The sequence below is a fragment of the Eumetopias jubatus genome, unplaced genomic scaffold (genome assembly GCF_037043125.1).
Source record: "Eumetopias jubatus isolate StellerSeaLion01/CBP00866 unplaced genomic scaffold, mEumJub1_p1.0 scaffold_17, whole genome shotgun sequence".
In the NCBI taxonomy this organism is placed as follows: domain Eukaryota; kingdom Metazoa; phylum Chordata; class Mammalia; order Carnivora; family Otariidae; genus Eumetopias; species Eumetopias jubatus.
This window is the reverse complement of record NW_028274823.1, coordinates 7,114,085-7,131,468: the sequence shown is the minus strand read 5'-3', so window position 1 is coordinate 7,131,468 and position 17,384 is coordinate 7,114,085. Positions and strand designations below refer to the sequence as shown.

Sequence of the window (17,384 nt, the reverse complement as noted above, 5' to 3'; positions counted from 1 at the left end):
TTCATTTAAAGTGTGTATATCTTCACAGATCTTTATTTTATAAGGACTTGAATGTTTTTCAACCTTATTAAAAAACAGAAATATTTTAAAGTGGGGAGTGGTAACATAATGTGTAGCTTTTCTAGTTTCTCAATATAAAGACTTTAATCTCTGTGTTAACAAAGCAAGAATATTTCACCTCAGCATTAAGGCATGTACAGTCTCTAATCTCTAATTTAAACAAATCCTATGTCAACTAGTATGGCTGAACCAGAAAACACATACTTTTAGAATGTTCAGTGCAATACTAATATTACAAAACTCAATAACCTTCTGGATGGATTAGGGCTCCAGTGAAGAACCAACCTTCTTGTCAATAGCAAACCTTACTTTTGGAGTCTTTTTCAAAAACTCTGTATAGCTTCTCTGAGGAACAAATTTAAAAGACTTCCATATCTCATTATAATGTCTTGGGAAGCGTCTGAAAACTGGGACCACCACAACTTCTTGATAGACATACGATATTTGGTTATTTGAAAAGCCATCAAAACAAGATGGAACATAGTCACACGCCCAGAGATTGAAATTTCTTGAAACATGTTGCCTTTTCTCTGGGGAGATCTTCCTACGTCCCAGGCCCTGGGGAAGAATTATAAGAAGATTAGGAGAAAAATATTCAAGGTCAGAGAATTCTGAGGTCTTTAGTAAAACCAGCTACATGGCAACCTATGTCATAATGCAGAATATGGCAACCACTACAAGAGGTATCCTTTACCGACTTGCTAAAGGCTGTACATCAACAAAGTATGCTGGTGGTGTTTTGTTAGGATTCTTTCAGTCTTCCACTTACACCAATGGGGCTGGTCTTCTAGAGACACAGAGGGCGGAACCAGAGAGACCAGCTGGAAACAGTCTATTAGCCGGCCTGGACTCCCTGGCACCCTGGGCAGTTTCTCTGCACCCACGTGGCATCTCAGTGAATCCGCCGCTGGCTGCATCCCAGCATTCAATGGGATAGACAGTTCTCCCTCTAAGAAGTCCACAGAGGCTGGATTCTTTCCCGTGAAGGAAGCAACACCTTTGGGGATCTGCCCACAGGCTTCCTTATTAACACTCAGAACCTCACACATGAACCTGAGACCGACTATGTATTCAGAATTGTGCTTTTGCTCTGATCATAATTAGAAGACAACATTTATGCTTAGACAAAAGACTAGGAGAAAAGAGACATTAGATTACACAGACTTTACATTACAGATCGTCACGAACTCACGATGGAGCAACATACCGTAATCTCATGGTAAGTTGAAAAAAATCGCAAGTTAGGGACTGTCTGTAGCAAAGTGAGTTTGTCTTTTCATAAGGACCAGTATCATTCAGAGTGGCAGCAGGTGGCACATTCCAATGAGGGTAATTTGAAGAGAGTTTAGTAAAGGGACTATTTTTGGGGAAACCCTATGGGGACAGTGCAGAGGCTCCAGGTCCAAGGACTTGAGGAGGAATGTAGTCCCCACAGATTGGCCCCTGGTGCCAGGGCAGAGAGAAAGGGGGAGACTGGCTCTGGAGGAAAGATGCTGCCCAAGCACCTTTCTAAAAATGTACCTGCAGATACTCCAGAAAAAAAATAAAAAACAGATAAAAGGAGACAAAATGAATAGGGAAAGAGCTACAAGGAAAGGAACAAGAAAAGCTTGTAATTAAGTCTAATTACTTACTGATAATGCTATGAAATATATTGAAACTTCACGTAAGAATCTACCAGAAGAAAGGAAGGGGGGGGGGAGAGAGAGAAATCTGAAACTGAAATCCCAGGATTTCAACTTGACTGCTTTGAACCCCAGGAGGTGCCACTTAACATTATCCTATGAAAATGGCACCTTCCTGAGTTGGGAAAGCACATCCTGGCCCCCAACACAAGAATCCCTAGAGAGGAAAGTGAGGGAGGTCAGTACGCTGAAGGGCTTGCCTTATTCTCGGGGGAAAACTATAGATATTAAATTTTATATCAATAGAGTAATGGAGTCAATGTATTTCTTAAACATTTATACTAAAGGGTAACCACTATTAGACAAGAGAAGTCAGAGTGAGCAAATAAATTCAATCTAACAAAGTCAGTGAGAAAAAAAAAGAAACATGCAAACATGGTAAACAGGAAACATAAAATGAGATAGCAGAAATAAAGCCCAAAACACAAATTACAACAATGTGAATGGGTGAAATTCTTATACAAAGAAACAACGACTCTTGGATTTTCTTTAAACCATTCTCTATTTTATTTATGATTTTAAAAAAAAGAAAACCAACACAAAATGACTAAAAAGCATAAGGACAAAGGAATAAACCATAATAAAAGTAACGACTGTTATCAAAAAGAAAGTAATAGCGGCGAAGCTAATATTGCAATCTAGAATTCATGGCTAAAAACACTAAGGTATGTAAAGAGAGACACTTCATTTTGATAAATAATAAAAGCCACCAAGAAAATAAAATACTCATGAATTTTTATGCAGAAAGATATGGCACTAAACTATATAAGGCAAAAAGAATTTAGAAATTCACGAATAATCTTAGAAGGGAAAATTGACAGATAAAGACAAAAACTAAGAAAAGGATATGAAGGATTTGAATAAACATGATTAAGTCTTTACTAAAATAAAGAACTTTGTAATCAACAGATGGGGAATATACGTTCTTTTTAAACACCCATGAAATACGGGTTAAAATTAATCATGTATAAGATAAAAAAGATAATCTTTATAATTCAAAATCCATATTCTATAAAAATATAACCCATTGAACTAGATATTAGCCACAAAAGATGATCTCAAAAAATTCTGACCATGTAGAAAATTCAAAACATTCTTCTAAATTATTTTTAGAATTAAAAATTAAATCATAGACTATTTGAGAGCAAGTAACAATGAAACTTTAGTTAGAAAAACTGTTGGGATGTAGCCAAAGCAATAATCTGAGGAATATTCATAGTCTTAATAAGTTCATTAACAAAAACAGTTGCAAGTATATGAACTAAACATGCAACCAAAAAGGATTAAAAAGAACAGCAAAATAAGAGTATTTTAGGAGTTGTGACACCAATAAATTTGAGAAGAAATAGATAAATTTTAGGTAAACACATATCAATAAAATCTACATGAGAATAAATCAATTGAATAGATTAATAATCAATGGAGAAATTGAAAGGGTAAAGCAGTAAAAAAAAAAGAACAAAAAAAAACTTTCTCTAAAAAAAAATTATTAAATCCAAATAATTTTACGGGCAAATTCTATCTAAACCTAAACTCATTAAACCGAAAGTTCACACCTTATCTAATCTATTCCCAAACATAGAGAAAGTTGGGAAGCTTCCAGTGTTTTCTATGAGACTAACATAGCTCTGGCAAACTATTTGTGGTTCAATCCTGTTTATCGCATTAACAAGACACACACTTATATGTATATGTTTGCATGTGAATTGCAAAAATTCTCCAATTTTACCCACCAAACCATTATTTGTGAGGCATCAAGGTGGCATTGTGAGGAGGAAAAGTAAGAGTGAAAAAAATTTTTTTTAATTTTATTTAATTCTGTACTGTTTGAAAGTTGTAAAGGACATATGTTACTTTGATAATTCAGAAAACCATTTTAAGCATTCCATTTAGAAAGGCAGGCAGAGTGGATATTCTGGATCTGTATTCAACACTCTGCCAAGGGGCAAACCAGAATTTTTAGGTTAAATCACTTCAATTTAGCTTAGATATGGTAGCCTAGAGGAAAGAGTAACTTTGGGCAAGTTGTTTAGCTTCCCTGTTATCAGGTTCCCCATCTCTAAATAGGGGATGATGAGTAATTAGCCAGCAGTGTTGTCTTGAGGATTAAACGAGATAGTATGAGATGCTAGCATATGGCAAATGCTTCATAAATGGTGGGTGTTATGTACATCAACATCATCATCATCATCATCATCATGGATGTTCAGATTCGGTAAGGATTCTCAGAGATCACCTGATCCACCCCTCTACCTCAGATATATTAACCCTGCCCTGTCCAGTTTGACAACCCCCAGCCACATGTACACTCCAAATGTGGGTCTTCCAAATAGAGAGGTGCCAATCTGGATTTTAAAGACTTAGTTTAGGGAATGTAAAATATCTCATAAATAATGTTTATTTTGATTACATGTTGAATCGATAATTTAGGGAGTTACTGAGTTAAATAAAATATGTTATTAAAATTAATTTTCACCTCTTTTTACTTCATGTGGCTACTAGAGAATTTAAAATTATGTATGCAGCTCACTAGATTTCCAGGGCACAGTGCTGTGTTAACCACCACTAACAAGTGCTCTCAGACTCTACTTACTCCACTGAGGGCGACTCACCTCCTCTGGGGAAGGCCAGCTCCAGTGATTGGGAAGTCCTTTCTATTATGTAAGCTTCCCTCCCTCTTACCTCTCCTTGTGGGGTGTGGTTCTGCCCACCAGAGACACATAGGCAACCCCTCCTTCCCATGATAGATCTTCACAAGAAAGCTCATGACTGAGACTGTTTACGAGAAGGCACTTTGAGAAATAGGAAGTGCACACTAACATAGGCAGAAGGACTATGCCTTCTGGTGCAGAAAGTGGCATGGAACTTTGAGAGGTTCATGCATTTTTTTTAACCTGTTATGAGGTATTAATTTTGACCTGGTTCCAATTTTGAGGAAAATCCTCTTCCTTCACCGTGCCTCCCAGGGGTGCTCCCAGTTTGACCAGTGATTTGGGGAGCAATACTCACAGAGTCCAGGTAGCATCCAGAGCTCTGAAAGCTGTGCCGATTGTCGTGCACAGAGAAGGGGAAGTTGTCACTTACAGCTTGCTGGAAAAGACCGAGGGAGGAGATGAAAAGACACACCTCAGGACCCCAGCGTGCTTTCAGAACTGACAAACAGTAGCGTGGACGGAAGACAGAGGAGGCAAAGGGACCTCTAAGTAAGAATGAAACCTCACCCCCTCCCCCCGCCCCGGAAAGGAGCAAAGAGCCCAGGACAGCCAGGTCGTGGGTGTGCACACCAACTCAAGGCTTTAAAATTCGACCTGACTGGTGACCTTGCAGAAATTCATAAGAATTCTCTTTCAAAACACCTTCTTTGGAGGCAAAGAAGGAAAAGCATATAGGTTCATGGAATGGAAAGCTGGTAAGGACTTTTGAGGCCATCAAGACCAAACTTCTTCATCTGACCAATAAGGATCCTGGCAGACCAGAGCCCTGGCCCAAACAAGCAGCCCGAGTTAGCTAAGGGCGAGGTCCGCACCTGCTTCTCCTTCAGCCCAGGGCACGCCCCTGAAGCTGCTCACAAATTGGCAGGGGAGACAGAATGTGCACGTTAAAGCTGTAACCAAAGGTGATGTTCCTTGTGCACAGATGAGCCTAACTCGATTGTCTGGACCAGGAGGCAGTTCCTTCTAGAGATTATTTGGGGTGTCACAGTGAGCAGGATATGAGGTGGGATGCTACCCGTATTTAGGGAGCCAGGGATGGCAAAAGAGTAGTTGCTTCCAAAGAACGGGCTGGCCAGAAATGCCAGTGGGGCTGCCCCCGTGGAGAGCCCCAGGGACGGGGGCCCCGGGCCAGCACTCCAGACTCACCTTCTCCCGGACTTTGTAGATCGGTGGTAGCTTCCCCTCCACTTGCCGAGACAAATGTGGGCGGTGGGGCTCTTTTAACATAGCACTTGTGCTGGATTCTGGTGTCTTTTCTGTTAGTCCAATCTGAGGGAACTGGAAAACCAGCACAGGCCGTGATTAAAACCAGACACAACTGTATCTCAAAGCCAAGGATCGGGGCTCCCTCCGTAATGTGATTAAGATGCCATTTGGGTGCTTCTGGTGTGCGATGGAGATGGCATAATTTTTATAATTTTCAAGTATTCTTTCCAAGACAAAAAAAAACCACTGTAATGGCCCCAGGCCATCCCCGTCAGCTGTTGCCAGTTACGGGGCCACCCCCGTGGCGGCCCCCGCTGCGCCCCCGCCTTGAAATGCTTCAGCCCGGGCGAGGGGGTGTGGCCTGTGAGCGCCCGCCGTGCTCTGAGAAGACTCAAGGGTGCGAGACCTTCCTTCGGGTCAGGGCGCTCCCCATGTGGGGGCCGAGGGTTCAACCGGCCTCCTGCAGGTGGGAGGTGGTGCTAAAACACAGTTGAGTCTCCACTGAGAAGGTGCGGGGTGGGGAAAGTCCATGAGGAACAAATAGGGGATAAGATACAAAGCATAATAATAAAGATGATTTGGGGAGGCTGTTGGTATCTCCCCATGAACACGGGGGAAGGAAACACGTCTGGGCAGAGGGAGGAGGTCCCAAGAAGGGCCTCCGCCCACCCCACAGAGAGCTCTGGGCATGGGATGGCCTCTCAGAACCCTCCTGAGCCTGGGCGAGGGGACTGGGCCTTTGTGCACCCTCATGGATCAGTCACTGGGTGTGGGTTGTTCTAGGAAGAGGGGGTGACCTCGAGGAGGTAGCTGCCTTCAGCCAAGGCATCCCTAGGGTCACAGCACGGAGTTCTTCCAATTGGGGAGGAAACATAATTTGGTGGTTGGGTCACAGACTATAGATTCAGAGGTCCTGAGTCCAATCCCAGCTTTCTCTCCTAGGAGGTGAGCCTGATTCAAGAGACTGAAATTTAACAAGCCTCAGTCTCTTTATCTCTAAAATGGGAATAATAATAACAGGGTAGCTGTGATTAAAAGGGAAAATGCTTGCACCAGAGAGTGCTCTATACCTGCTAGCAGATTCTGGTTTTGCTCACAGCTGTCCCCTACCCTGATCCCCAAACCCACTGCCACACCTCAGGCTCCTGCTCCTTCCTTTCTGCTGGATTACAAGGAATTTGGCCAACACAGCTTTTCTCCCTCGTTCCTTCTCAAGTCGCCATGTAACTGTGTACTCAGGTGGCTTCTGTCCACTGCCTGCACCGAGTGTGTTCAGTATGTTACTGTTTGCGTAAAAAGGTAGGGAGGTTACATCCTATACGCGGTACACTTGGTGGGGTGTCCTCCACAGCAGTGAGAAGCAATGGGCTAGGTGACACACAGCCACTGAGCCATCTCTTAAACACGGTGCTAAGTGGCAAAAAGAAAACCAGAATGAGATCTATAAGCCAACACCGTTCCTGTAAATAACCCACGCACACTAGACAACAATACCTGATTTACAGAACACATCCGAATGAAAAAGCTCCCAGTAAACACTTATGAATGACTGCAGGAATGGGGATCAGGGCAGTGAAACAGCCACACGCCAGTGCCCCAGCCAGCGCCCCAACCAGCGCCCAAAGAGCTCCCAGCCAGCACCCAAACAGTGCCTGTCCAGCACCCAGCCAGCCAGGAGCCAGGGCCCCAGCCAGCGCCCCAACCAGTGTCCCAGCCAGCATCCGGCCAGTGCCCAGCCAGGAGCCAGCACCCAGCCAGCACCCCAACCAGCACCCCAACCAGTGCCCCAGCCAGCACCCGGCCAGCGCCCAGCCAGCGCCCAGCCAGCGCCCAGCCAGTGCCCAGCCAGGAGCCAGCACCAAGCCAGCACCCAGCCAGCACCTCAACCATTGTCCCAACCAGCACCCAGCCAGTGCCCAGCCAGCGCCCTGCCAGCACCCGGCCAGCACCGTGCCAGCACCCGGCCTGCGCCCAGCCAGCACCCAGCCAGCACCCCAGCCAGCGCCAGACCAGCACCCAACCAGCCAGGAGCCTGCACCCCAGCCAGCGCCCCAACCAGCATCCTAACCAGCGCCCAGGCCCTCCAGGGGACCTGAAGAAGGAGGGAAGGAGGAGGGAACAGGGAAGAAGGAAGACTTCCTTTTCACAATCATGTTCCACTGTTTAAATGTTTTAACTAAGTGCATTCTTTACATCCTCTCTTTTTCCACAACAAAAATGTCTGTTTCTGGTTACAGTTGTAATAATACTCATGGTTTAAAAAAATCCAACATAAAAGCAAAAGGAAGTCAAATTCCCCTGGACTCATTAGTGACCTTCTTTTTCATACATCCCTGTAGACGTGTACACCCATGTATGTGTATGTATGGATGTGTGTGTGTATATAGATAGATAGATAATTTTGCCTACATAGAGTCATATTATACATGTGGTTTCTAAACATCATGTATGCCTATTTATTTAAGAGTAACTTTTGATTACTTTCTCCCCCCGCTTTTGTCGCCCCAGATGACAATATTCATGGCTGAGTGCTCACGTACACAAACACCTAACCTGCAGAGGGGGCTTCGATTGCCTCACAAAAATTGAACCATAGGATGCATACTGTTCTGCTCTTTGCTTTCCCACTTAACAAGGTACCCTAGACATTTTCCCAAGCCAACCTATATATTTCTAACTCATTCGGTTATATTTTGTAATGTTCTAAAACAATTCTTTTTCCAAAGTAAATATAAAAAATACAAAGAGCCTCCAGACCCATAACCTTCCCTTGCTCCCTTCCTCCCCTTCTGGCTATGTCAACATTCCTGTCTGGGCAGCTACGGAAAATCAGGGAGGGGTGGGAGTCATTCTAGCATCAGGAATGATCCCTCTCGCCAGCTAAATGACAACTGACTTGAGTTCATTTGTATGCTGGAAGTCTAAGGACTAAATCACTAGGAAAAAAATAAAGTCTCTAGTATTTTAATTTCACTCTTTTAAAATATATATTTAATGGTGATAACATGATAGCTGTGAAATAAACCCTTCTGTTGGATATTGTAACCATGAAATATAGCTTTTTAACTAGTTGGCAGTGAAATTTTTGCTGCATTCAATCACACAATGACTGCAATATTAAACAGGAAGGTGAAAGTGTATGGGAAAAGCCTTTCCTACCCGGCAACAGCCAGATTACAAGCAGCAAGGTCAACTGCAAAATGGCTGTCACCTTTAATGTGGCAATTACTGTCCTCCCCAGTGGGCTGCTGCTGACTCAAAGCCAACGATTTCTTTAATTTTCCCAACTGGCCTGCAAGTTACTTTGGGAAACTTCATGATCAGCACTATTCTTCCTATGCTCTGAGGTGCCGGCCGCAGAAGGGACCCACCCCAGACGCACAAGTCAGACTTTGGGAAGTAATGCCTCTCCACCTGAGCCGGGGCCCCGGGCACAGTCCTGGGATCACAACAGGAGAGGAAATGTTCTTTCCTGCTTTCCCCCGTGTAACAGAACCCTGACTTTGTTTGAGGTAGCAATGTGGCTGCTTAAAAAAAATACCTCCCCAAACTCCCTGGCAGTTAAATTGGCTCTGTGACCCAATGAGATGAAAGCAGAAGTCTGCAGGGCGGGGGTCCTGGGATAGCTTTGTTTTCCCTCGTGAAAAGGGACAGAATCAGCCAACAGGTGCCTTCTGTCTTTTTGTCCTTTGTCTTCCCCCCTCATTTACCCACCGGGGTTGTCATGTCACCAAGGATGGTATCACCAAGTTGTCATGTCACCAAGATGACACAACAGAGGACTGAAAAGGACCTGATGACCTTCAAGAGCATCTGTCTCAGCCCTGAACTGCCTCCTTCTGGATTTATTGTTACTTGAGAAATACAAACACTTATTTGGTTCACTATAGTCAGCTTTTTATGAAACCTGGTCAGACACAGTCATTGCTGATATTGTAGGTGATAGAGGGGAAGCTACTTAGTCGAGTAGCTTGTATTTTTCTCTTCAAGACTGACTCATGTTGTGTAGTTCATCCTGTTTCCCATTTTGCTTTGGCTGCCAGGAATCTCAGAGTCAAATCCGATGATATTATATAAATAGCAGTCATGTAAGCCATATGGCTGGTGTATGTTAAATATCTTCCCAGTCTCAGCCTTTTATTCTTAAATATATTCAAACTGATTCTGAATTTTTATTTTTTTATGCTTTCCTGCTTTACTGTGAATATTTTCCACACATTACTGTAAATCTTTGAGGAATGACGCAGGGCATATAAGGAAAAAATGTAGATGCATACGTATAATATTAATATATAGAATAGTTAACAAGTATTGAGTGGTTACTCTGTTTGCATGCATCATACTAAGCACTCTGTGTGAATGGTCTCATTGATCTGCACAATAGCCCTATAACCTTGGTACACTATGCTCCCATTTAACAAAGAAACTGTAATTTAGGAGTAAGTTGCTTAGCCAAGATCACATCCAGGTGGGTAAAATTAGTTTGTTTTTTTTTTAAGGTTTTATTTATTTATTTTGAGAGAGAGAGAGACAGCGAGAGAGAGAACACAAGCAGGGGGAGTGGGAGAGGGAGAAGCAGGCCTCCCGCTGAGCAGGGAGCCCGATGCGGGGCTCGATCCCAGGACCCTGGAATCATGACCTGAGCCGAAGGCAGATGCTTAACGACTGGGCCACCCAGGCGCCCTATTTTTCCTTTTCTTTTTAAACAAAAAAGTGATAATTTTTCCGTGTATTACAGCTCTGATACAATAAGTAAATAAAAAGACAAAGATCCCAGCCCCCACGGAATTTATATTCTAGGAGGGGAAAGAAAGAGCACACATAATACGGTAGATCACATAGTATGCAGCAAGATAGATGTTATAAAAAAAGAAAAAGAGCACCCAGCAGTGACACCCTTGTGGACACTCACAAGAGTGCTGAGCGTTTTACACACACGAGTTGTTTCATTTAATCCTCCCAAGGACGCTATGAGAGTCCCATTTCGCAGGTGAAGGAACTGAGGTTAGGTAAGTGATTCGTCAAAAGTGATGCCACGTGAAGTAGCCGCAGCAGGATCTAGACTCATTTCTGTGACCTTGACCACACCCACGTGGCCCAAGAAAGGAGAGAGAAACCACCATCTTTCTCACCCAGCTTCCATCCTTGTCTGAAGCTGGGTTGAAGCGTCTCCCTTTGGCCATTTTCTGCAGGAAGCTGAAGGTGGCTGAGGTCGGCTCCCTTAACTCCCCACTGCCTTGGAAACTCTGTGCGTCTGGAAGACACTCTTCCTTGTTCCTGACCTGAAGCCTCTACCAGGAGGGGAGGTCCAGGGGGACCCACCGTTGCCATAGAATCTGAGCCCCCATCACAATGGGGGAGGACTGCAGGTCTTCTAAGCCCTCTGAGGGTTCCTGCGCAGGGTCCTTGCACCTGCTGTTCCCTGAGGTGTAAGGCAGGGAGTCACCGGGTCCCAGCTGAGGAACCCCTTTACCAGGCCAGACAAGTGGGAACCAGACAGCCTGGAGGTAACAGAGAACTTTTGTCCCCTCTAAATCCTCAAACTGGTGACATTAGAGTTGAATGTTCCCCTGGTAACCATCTGTCCCAGCTTCTTAGTTTTCAGAGAAGTGAATTGAATCCAGGCAGGACACGACCTTCTCCTCCTCGGTGGGATCATGATGCCCAGGCCCCAGGGTTCCCTCCCTGTCCCAGCTCAGACTCTCTGTCCCGAGGGCACCGCTGCTTGCTCACCTACTGCACGCCCCTGAGGCCCCAAGGAAACCACAACTGTGAGCAATCACGAAACGCCAGGTGCTGGGCTGAACTGAATACGTTCACATGTTTTTATCTTATTTTTGCTCCACGACAACCTTTGGCGTTTACAAATGAGAAAACAAGGGTCAGGCAGCCAGTGGAGCTGGCGCTGGGTCAGGGGACGGCTCCAGAGCTCACGAGCCTTCCCGGGGGCCAGCTGGCCTCCCCGGGGTGCACAGGCTGGTTGGCTGGTCCTGAGACCTGGCCTTTTTCCCCAAGCCCGGATACCCAAATCTGCTCAGCGGTGCGATTTCTACTTCTCTTGCTTTCTTTCTCCTTTTTTAAATGTTCTATCTTGACAATTCTCTTGGCTATCCCATGAATTAATAAGAACAAACATCTACAGGAGAAATCTGTCCAGAACTGTCTCATCCCCTAATCTCCGAACTGGGCATTCGCACAAGACTTTCCGGGGCAGTGACAAGGGACCTCTCCCCTGGCCAGCACCGGTGGCTCGGAGAGGTGGGCTCCCGGATTTGAGGCCTGGGGTGGCAGAGTTCTCTCGCGGCCATGAGGCTGAGTCCTGCAGTAAGGGTGGAGGAGAAAAAGACGGAGGAACAGGACACAGCATCATCCTGTGCTAGGGAGCTGCTGTACCAGCTCCAGACAGACAGCCTGCCATGCGGGGAGAATGCAGGCTGCCTGGGTTTCTGCTTCCAGCTGACCATCCCGGAGATGAGCTCAGCTCCCTCTGCTTCTCACCACTCTGCCCGCTGTCCTCCTTGTGGCCCGGAGGTGACATCTGTGCTCCAGGCAGCAGGGTGGAGAAAGGGCACATCCCAGAGGGTGGGACTGGACCGGTCCTGGCCCCTGGATTCATGGCACGCTCTCCTTGCTGGCTCAGCTGCTTCTGTCTAAGGAAGATTTCCACCTGCTGCTGTGGAACTCTTCATCCTTGGTCACGCGGTCACACCTCAGTTTAAGAGAGGTTGCAAAGTAGGCTTTGTCCTGGTGGGGTCTTCTTCCGGGTGATGTTCCAACACCCTGAAAGAGACAGAACAAACATCAAGGACACCCGGAAGCCTCTGACACCCTGATGGGTGTGAAATGCTCTCTTATCTGTAATTTGAATCGCCCTGACTTCTCGCAAGTTAAGCAGGAGGCGATGTGCTACTTCTCAGCATTGCGGTGACAAAGGAAGTAGACCCCATAAAAGCACTTTGTAAACTGTAAAGTACTTCGCAAAAATAAGGAAGGACACATGTGAAAAGCACGTCAGTGTTGACTAAGTATTTTCCTATTCACTATTCATTGTTGCATGTGACTTTCACCACACCCCCAAGAGATGTGCTGGTTATTTTCCTTCTGTATGCCTCCCACACGCCAAGTCATTCTCTACCCATCTCCACCCCATTCTATGCCCTGGTCACTGGCCTACAAAGACTGCGTCACCAGTCCCTACCCTTTGGCTCGGGTTGGATTCACCCAATAGGAAGAAGCAGTGGGAACTGGAAGGGCCAGAAGAGCAAGGCACAGGTGCTAGTAAATGGTTAACAACCAGCTCTCTAAGGAACAGTCTGATTTGCAGGGGTGTTTGCCAATTTCCACGGTATAACTACTTCTACTGTGGTTTTTAAGCTAACCACCGAACATGGAGTTGGGGAAATATATACACACAGGCTCTAGGCCCGCACTGGGTCAAAGGATTGATCTCCCGGGCTCCCTTCTTTCCAGGCCACACTTTGGAAGGAGCTATGTTGTTCCATCTACATCCCCCACTCTGGTCAGTCTGGCAGCCCCTCTCCCATAGCTGCCACTCTTGGAGAGTCAAACCCCCTTTGGCCTTGGGGTGAGCAAGGCTTTTGGCTCTCACCGGTGCTTGTCAGCCCCTGACCCCTGCCCTAGAAGGAGATCCTTCACTGGACTGTCTTCTGTCTCAGAGTGGGCCATCTGGTTCCTGCAGGGACACAGACGGGGGCCCACGCAGGCATTAGCAATGACCTTCACTTACAGAAGAGGAGACTGAGTCTCACACAAGTGGAGGGACTCCCTGCAGTCACACAGCTAATATGAGGCAGAGCCCAAACTAGACCCCAAATGTCCTGAGGCCAAGTTCAATGTCAGCATGTGGTCACTCTGCTGCTCTTCCCCGACTCCACTGAATTACGTAGGGAACAGTGACTTTGAGGAGGATTGCTTTAATTCCCTTTCTTTAATTTGCATAAAACAAGGCCCTTCTAAAGGCCTACCTCTTGGCCACAATCCCTCTCTCCGGTGACCTCTGGAGGTCAAGGCCAAACGATTGACATCACAGGCTGCCTATGGCCCTAGGCAGCGGAAGCGAAGCCAGGCAGCACTGCACACATGATAGCGGAAAAGGGGGGACACTAGTGCAGAATGTGCTCCTCCCACACCCCGAAACTGAAGGGAAAGCGAGAAGGACGGAGGAAGCCAAAGACTTCGAGTTTAAAAGCCTAGAACCAGGACCATTTCCAACACAGTGTCTCACGTGCATTCACTTTGTCTCCACCAATGGAGCAGAAAATTTTTTAAAACTGAAATCCCATTTTTAAATATATTTTGCATTTCCTCTGCCTTCGTCATCCGCTCTGTTAAACAAGGACTGTGATCTCTGGTTAAGGAGTGTTTCATTTTCTTCCCCTTTGAATGATTGCTTCAAATTCTAACGAATTTGTCCAAGGAAATCAAAACTGAATAAAGAATGCCCCACCAGGAAAAATAAAATTCCATTCTTCTTCGGCTAGGATTTCTCAGTCAGGGCTTGGGGGAGGGCTGCTCCTTGTTGGTGTTAGTGTTATTAGTTGCGACACTCCCCAGTTTGCACACAAATCCTGGAGCGCTCAGGGTGCCCAGGTCCCTGGGGCTGAGGTCAGCGGAGGTCCACGTTCCATCCTGACCTGTGCTCTGCCTGTGCTGGGCCCCTGCGTTCCGAGCATGTGGCACTGTTTAATCACTGTCTACAAAGATTTACCGGACATCCCCTATATGCCGGTCTTGTTTTCAAATCGCACCAAGGCAATCACCAAAATCAGTCTTTATAAATAGGAAATCACAAATTTGCCAATTCATCCAAGGATCAGTACCCACAAATTATTGATTAACCGAAAACTATTTTCAGTGAACTATCTACATTTATAGCAAATTGTTTGCCCAATGTTTTGTTTTTTGTTTTTTGTTTTGACTTAACAGTTGTTGTGTACTTTGACTTTTAGATCTTGCACATCTGAACTGTTAAGGAGTTTGTGAAAGGTAGATGTATCTCTCTCTTCCATGCCCCACAAGCCCGTGTAGTATGCCAGTCCTTGTTTAATTAATGACATGCTATCTTTTGCGGGAGAGAAAGTGGTGGGATTGTGGGTGCCCTGCAGGCATGCTTTCACACCTGTGTCTGTCCGTGCCCACCCATGACGCCCCCACAAACGCTCAGACCTGATGACACACGTGAGCTTCCGGTTGTCATTCCGCCAAATGAATGTTTCATCTTTATGTTGATGTCCACAAACCCTGGACAACTTCACTTCCATCTGCGTGCAAAATGTTGAGCACTGAGAAATTCTCAGACATCTGAATTATAAAACATATTTTTGTTTCACCCCACAAGGTAAACTATCTGGGTCCTTTTTGCAAATAACAACCGAATCAAGGTGACTTGACTGCACTTTTTTATTATGATTCGTGATTTGTATGGTACTAATGGAAATGTTAATGGACGCACAACACGTTTGCATGACATCCTGGAAAGCACTCTTGCATCTGTAATGGAAGCACATTTTTTGTTGCACCCTATGTTGCAAACTATCTAGAAAATTAACTGCCTCTCTCCCTTCCGCTCAAGAAAACAATTCAGTGGATCCAGACGAGTAAGACTCATTGAAAGACAAGGATAACTGAACCAACCGGGAAGTTTATTGAATTGAAAGGCAGACGTGAACTCACTGTAACATTTACAAAAACCCTTGTCTCTGCCAACGGGCCTGATACCCCAAATTCAAATTACGTGGGACATTGTCATTGTAATGACTGAACTTTTGATAAGCTTGCTGAAACGTGAATTGCCATAAACCTTTCAAACGGTTTCCAGAGAAGATTTTGGGTAATTGATAATTTGGAGAGTTGGTCCCTCAGAGAAGGGCTCCCATCTGGCAGATTGTGCTGGAGACGGTGAAGGACACAGTAAATCCTGCCGCTGTCCTCATGCAGCCGACCCTCCTTTAGACAGAGACATTGCCACACAATTGGTCATAACCGAGAGAGGCACGGACTGCCCCGGGACCGTGTGACAGAGGGACCTGAACAAATCTGAAAGGCCACCAGGGCGGTGAGGAAGACGTGAAGGGGTAAACATGGGCCACGGGCCAGGGAAGAGGGGCAGCTGGACGCCCTGGCTGTGGGCGCAGCCTGGCTCACTCCAGAGACCACAGGGAAGCCAGTGTGGCCTCGACGCCCGTGAGACAGCGCCGGTCGGAGCAGAGGTTGGAGGCAGGAGAAGCAGGCAGGCCACTCGGGGTGTCCAGGCGTCCAGGCAGTCCATGAGCACCTGCCCTCCATGACCTTGACCCGACAGCCAATGTCGGCAGGAGGCAGAGACCCACGGACCAGGCGGCAACAACCAAAAAAGCCTCTTGAGCCCTTTGGCTCTTTTAAAGAAAAGCACCTTAGAAATAAGACGCGCCCGAGATGCAGCAGATGTGTTGAGCTTATTCTTTCTCCAAATGCTGAAAAAGACAAGCAGAAACATTGAGTTCGGTGCCCGTTTCTCCACTCGTTGGGAATTTTATGCCTGTTTCCACTTGCGTGCGCACGTGTTTGCAGAGGTTGACGGTGAAGACGCGGTGCTTTGTTTGCACCCCATGGAAAGACCGCTGCTCTTGTTCTCGCACAGTCCGAATGGGAGAGCCCTCCAAAAACACAGAATAAAAGACAGCAGTGATTACAAGTGTGGTTCAAAACGGAGAGCACTAAAATGGAAAATGCCAGCCTCCAGAATCGTGGAGTGAAATGGCAAAATAAATATCTATTTTTCAGCTGAAGAAAAAATGAGCCGTGTCTCGGAACACGACGGAAAGTTTGTCTCTACCCCAGCCGGCGGGGGAAGCAGCAGAGGCAGGGTCCCCAAACAAAGAAGAGATCTGTGGGCTTTTTAAAATTTCCTTTATCTTCTTATTTTGTACTATAAAACATAATGGAGATTTCATCAACTTGGCAGGAAATTGCGAGCTAATAAAAGAGCCTTGTTACAAAGATAATAAGAAGAGAAAAGTCATAAAAGATAGACTTGGGCTAGGTTCCGGCCTTAGGCCCTCCTTTCCCCAGCTTGATGGGGACCCGAGGTTCATCAACTCAGTTAATGGTGTGGATGACCACCAATTTGTCCTTTCTTGCTCCTGCTCTTTCTCCACATTCTGGGACGTTTCCGCCCATAGCGGGTGCCTTGCAAAGGCCAATAGGAAATCTATATAGCATGAAGCCTTGCCGTGTCGCCTTCGGCACACGTGGCACCTGTTCATTCGCTCAGTAAATGACCCCCTGATGGAGGAACCAGACAGGACATGGGACTGAAGCCCGTGTCGATACACCCCTTCACCTGAGGGGGGACTGGCTTGTTCCTCGGATCCTTCTGCTTCCCCTCTGGCTTCCAATTTATCTTGTCACCAAAACATCAGCTATCTCGTTTTCCCCTACTCCTCTCCAATGTGTGAGTTGACTGTGAGGTAAGGAACCCGCCCATCGGGGTCTCCCCGTTCCAAGTATGGTCCTTAGACCAGCAGCCCCAGGCATCACGTTGGAGTTGATGAGAAATGCAGATTCTCAGGCCCCTGCCTCGACCTACTGAATTAGAATGTGCAATTTCACATTTGTGAAATTGTGATTTCAGGTGCACATTTCAGGTGATTCAAGTGCACATAAAAATTGGTAAGTGCCACCATGGAGAATCAGGAGGCATCTGGGCCTAAGACCCATC

General features: G+C 46.0%; 1 protein-coding gene across 1 annotated transcript; it reads right to left on the bottom strand.

Moving 5' to 3' along the window:
- Window positions 1–321: 321 nt before the first annotated feature.
- TEX36 (testis expressed 36) lies at window positions 322–11,203 on the bottom strand. The gene is made up of 4 exons (XM_028119942.1): window positions 10,798–11,203; window positions 5,606–5,737; window positions 4,755–4,835; window positions 322–618 (listed from the first exon to the last, which is right to left on the bottom strand). Exons 1-4 carry the CDS (start codon window positions 10,846–10,848, stop codon window positions 322–324), a joined length of 561 nt encoding a protein of 186 aa, XP_027975743.1. The 5' UTR covers window positions 10,849–11,203.
- Between the last annotated feature and the right edge of the window lie 6,181 nt (window positions 11,204–17,384).

Bases quoted from the DNA above. Each gene is read 5' to 3' on its own strand.
- TEX36 (XM_028119942.1), bottom strand. From the start codon at position 10,848: ATGGCCAAAGGGAGACGCTTCAACCCAGCTTCAGACAAGGATGGAAGC. The intron at 4,836-5,605 runs GTGAGTCTGGAG...GGTCTTTTCCAG, and splicing joins TCTACAAAGTCCGGGAGAAG to CAAGCTGTAAGTGACAACTT. The intron at 619-4,754 runs GTGAGTATTGCT...ATTCTTCCCCAG, and splicing joins CTGGATGCTACCTGGACTCT to GGCCTGGGACGTAGGAAGAT.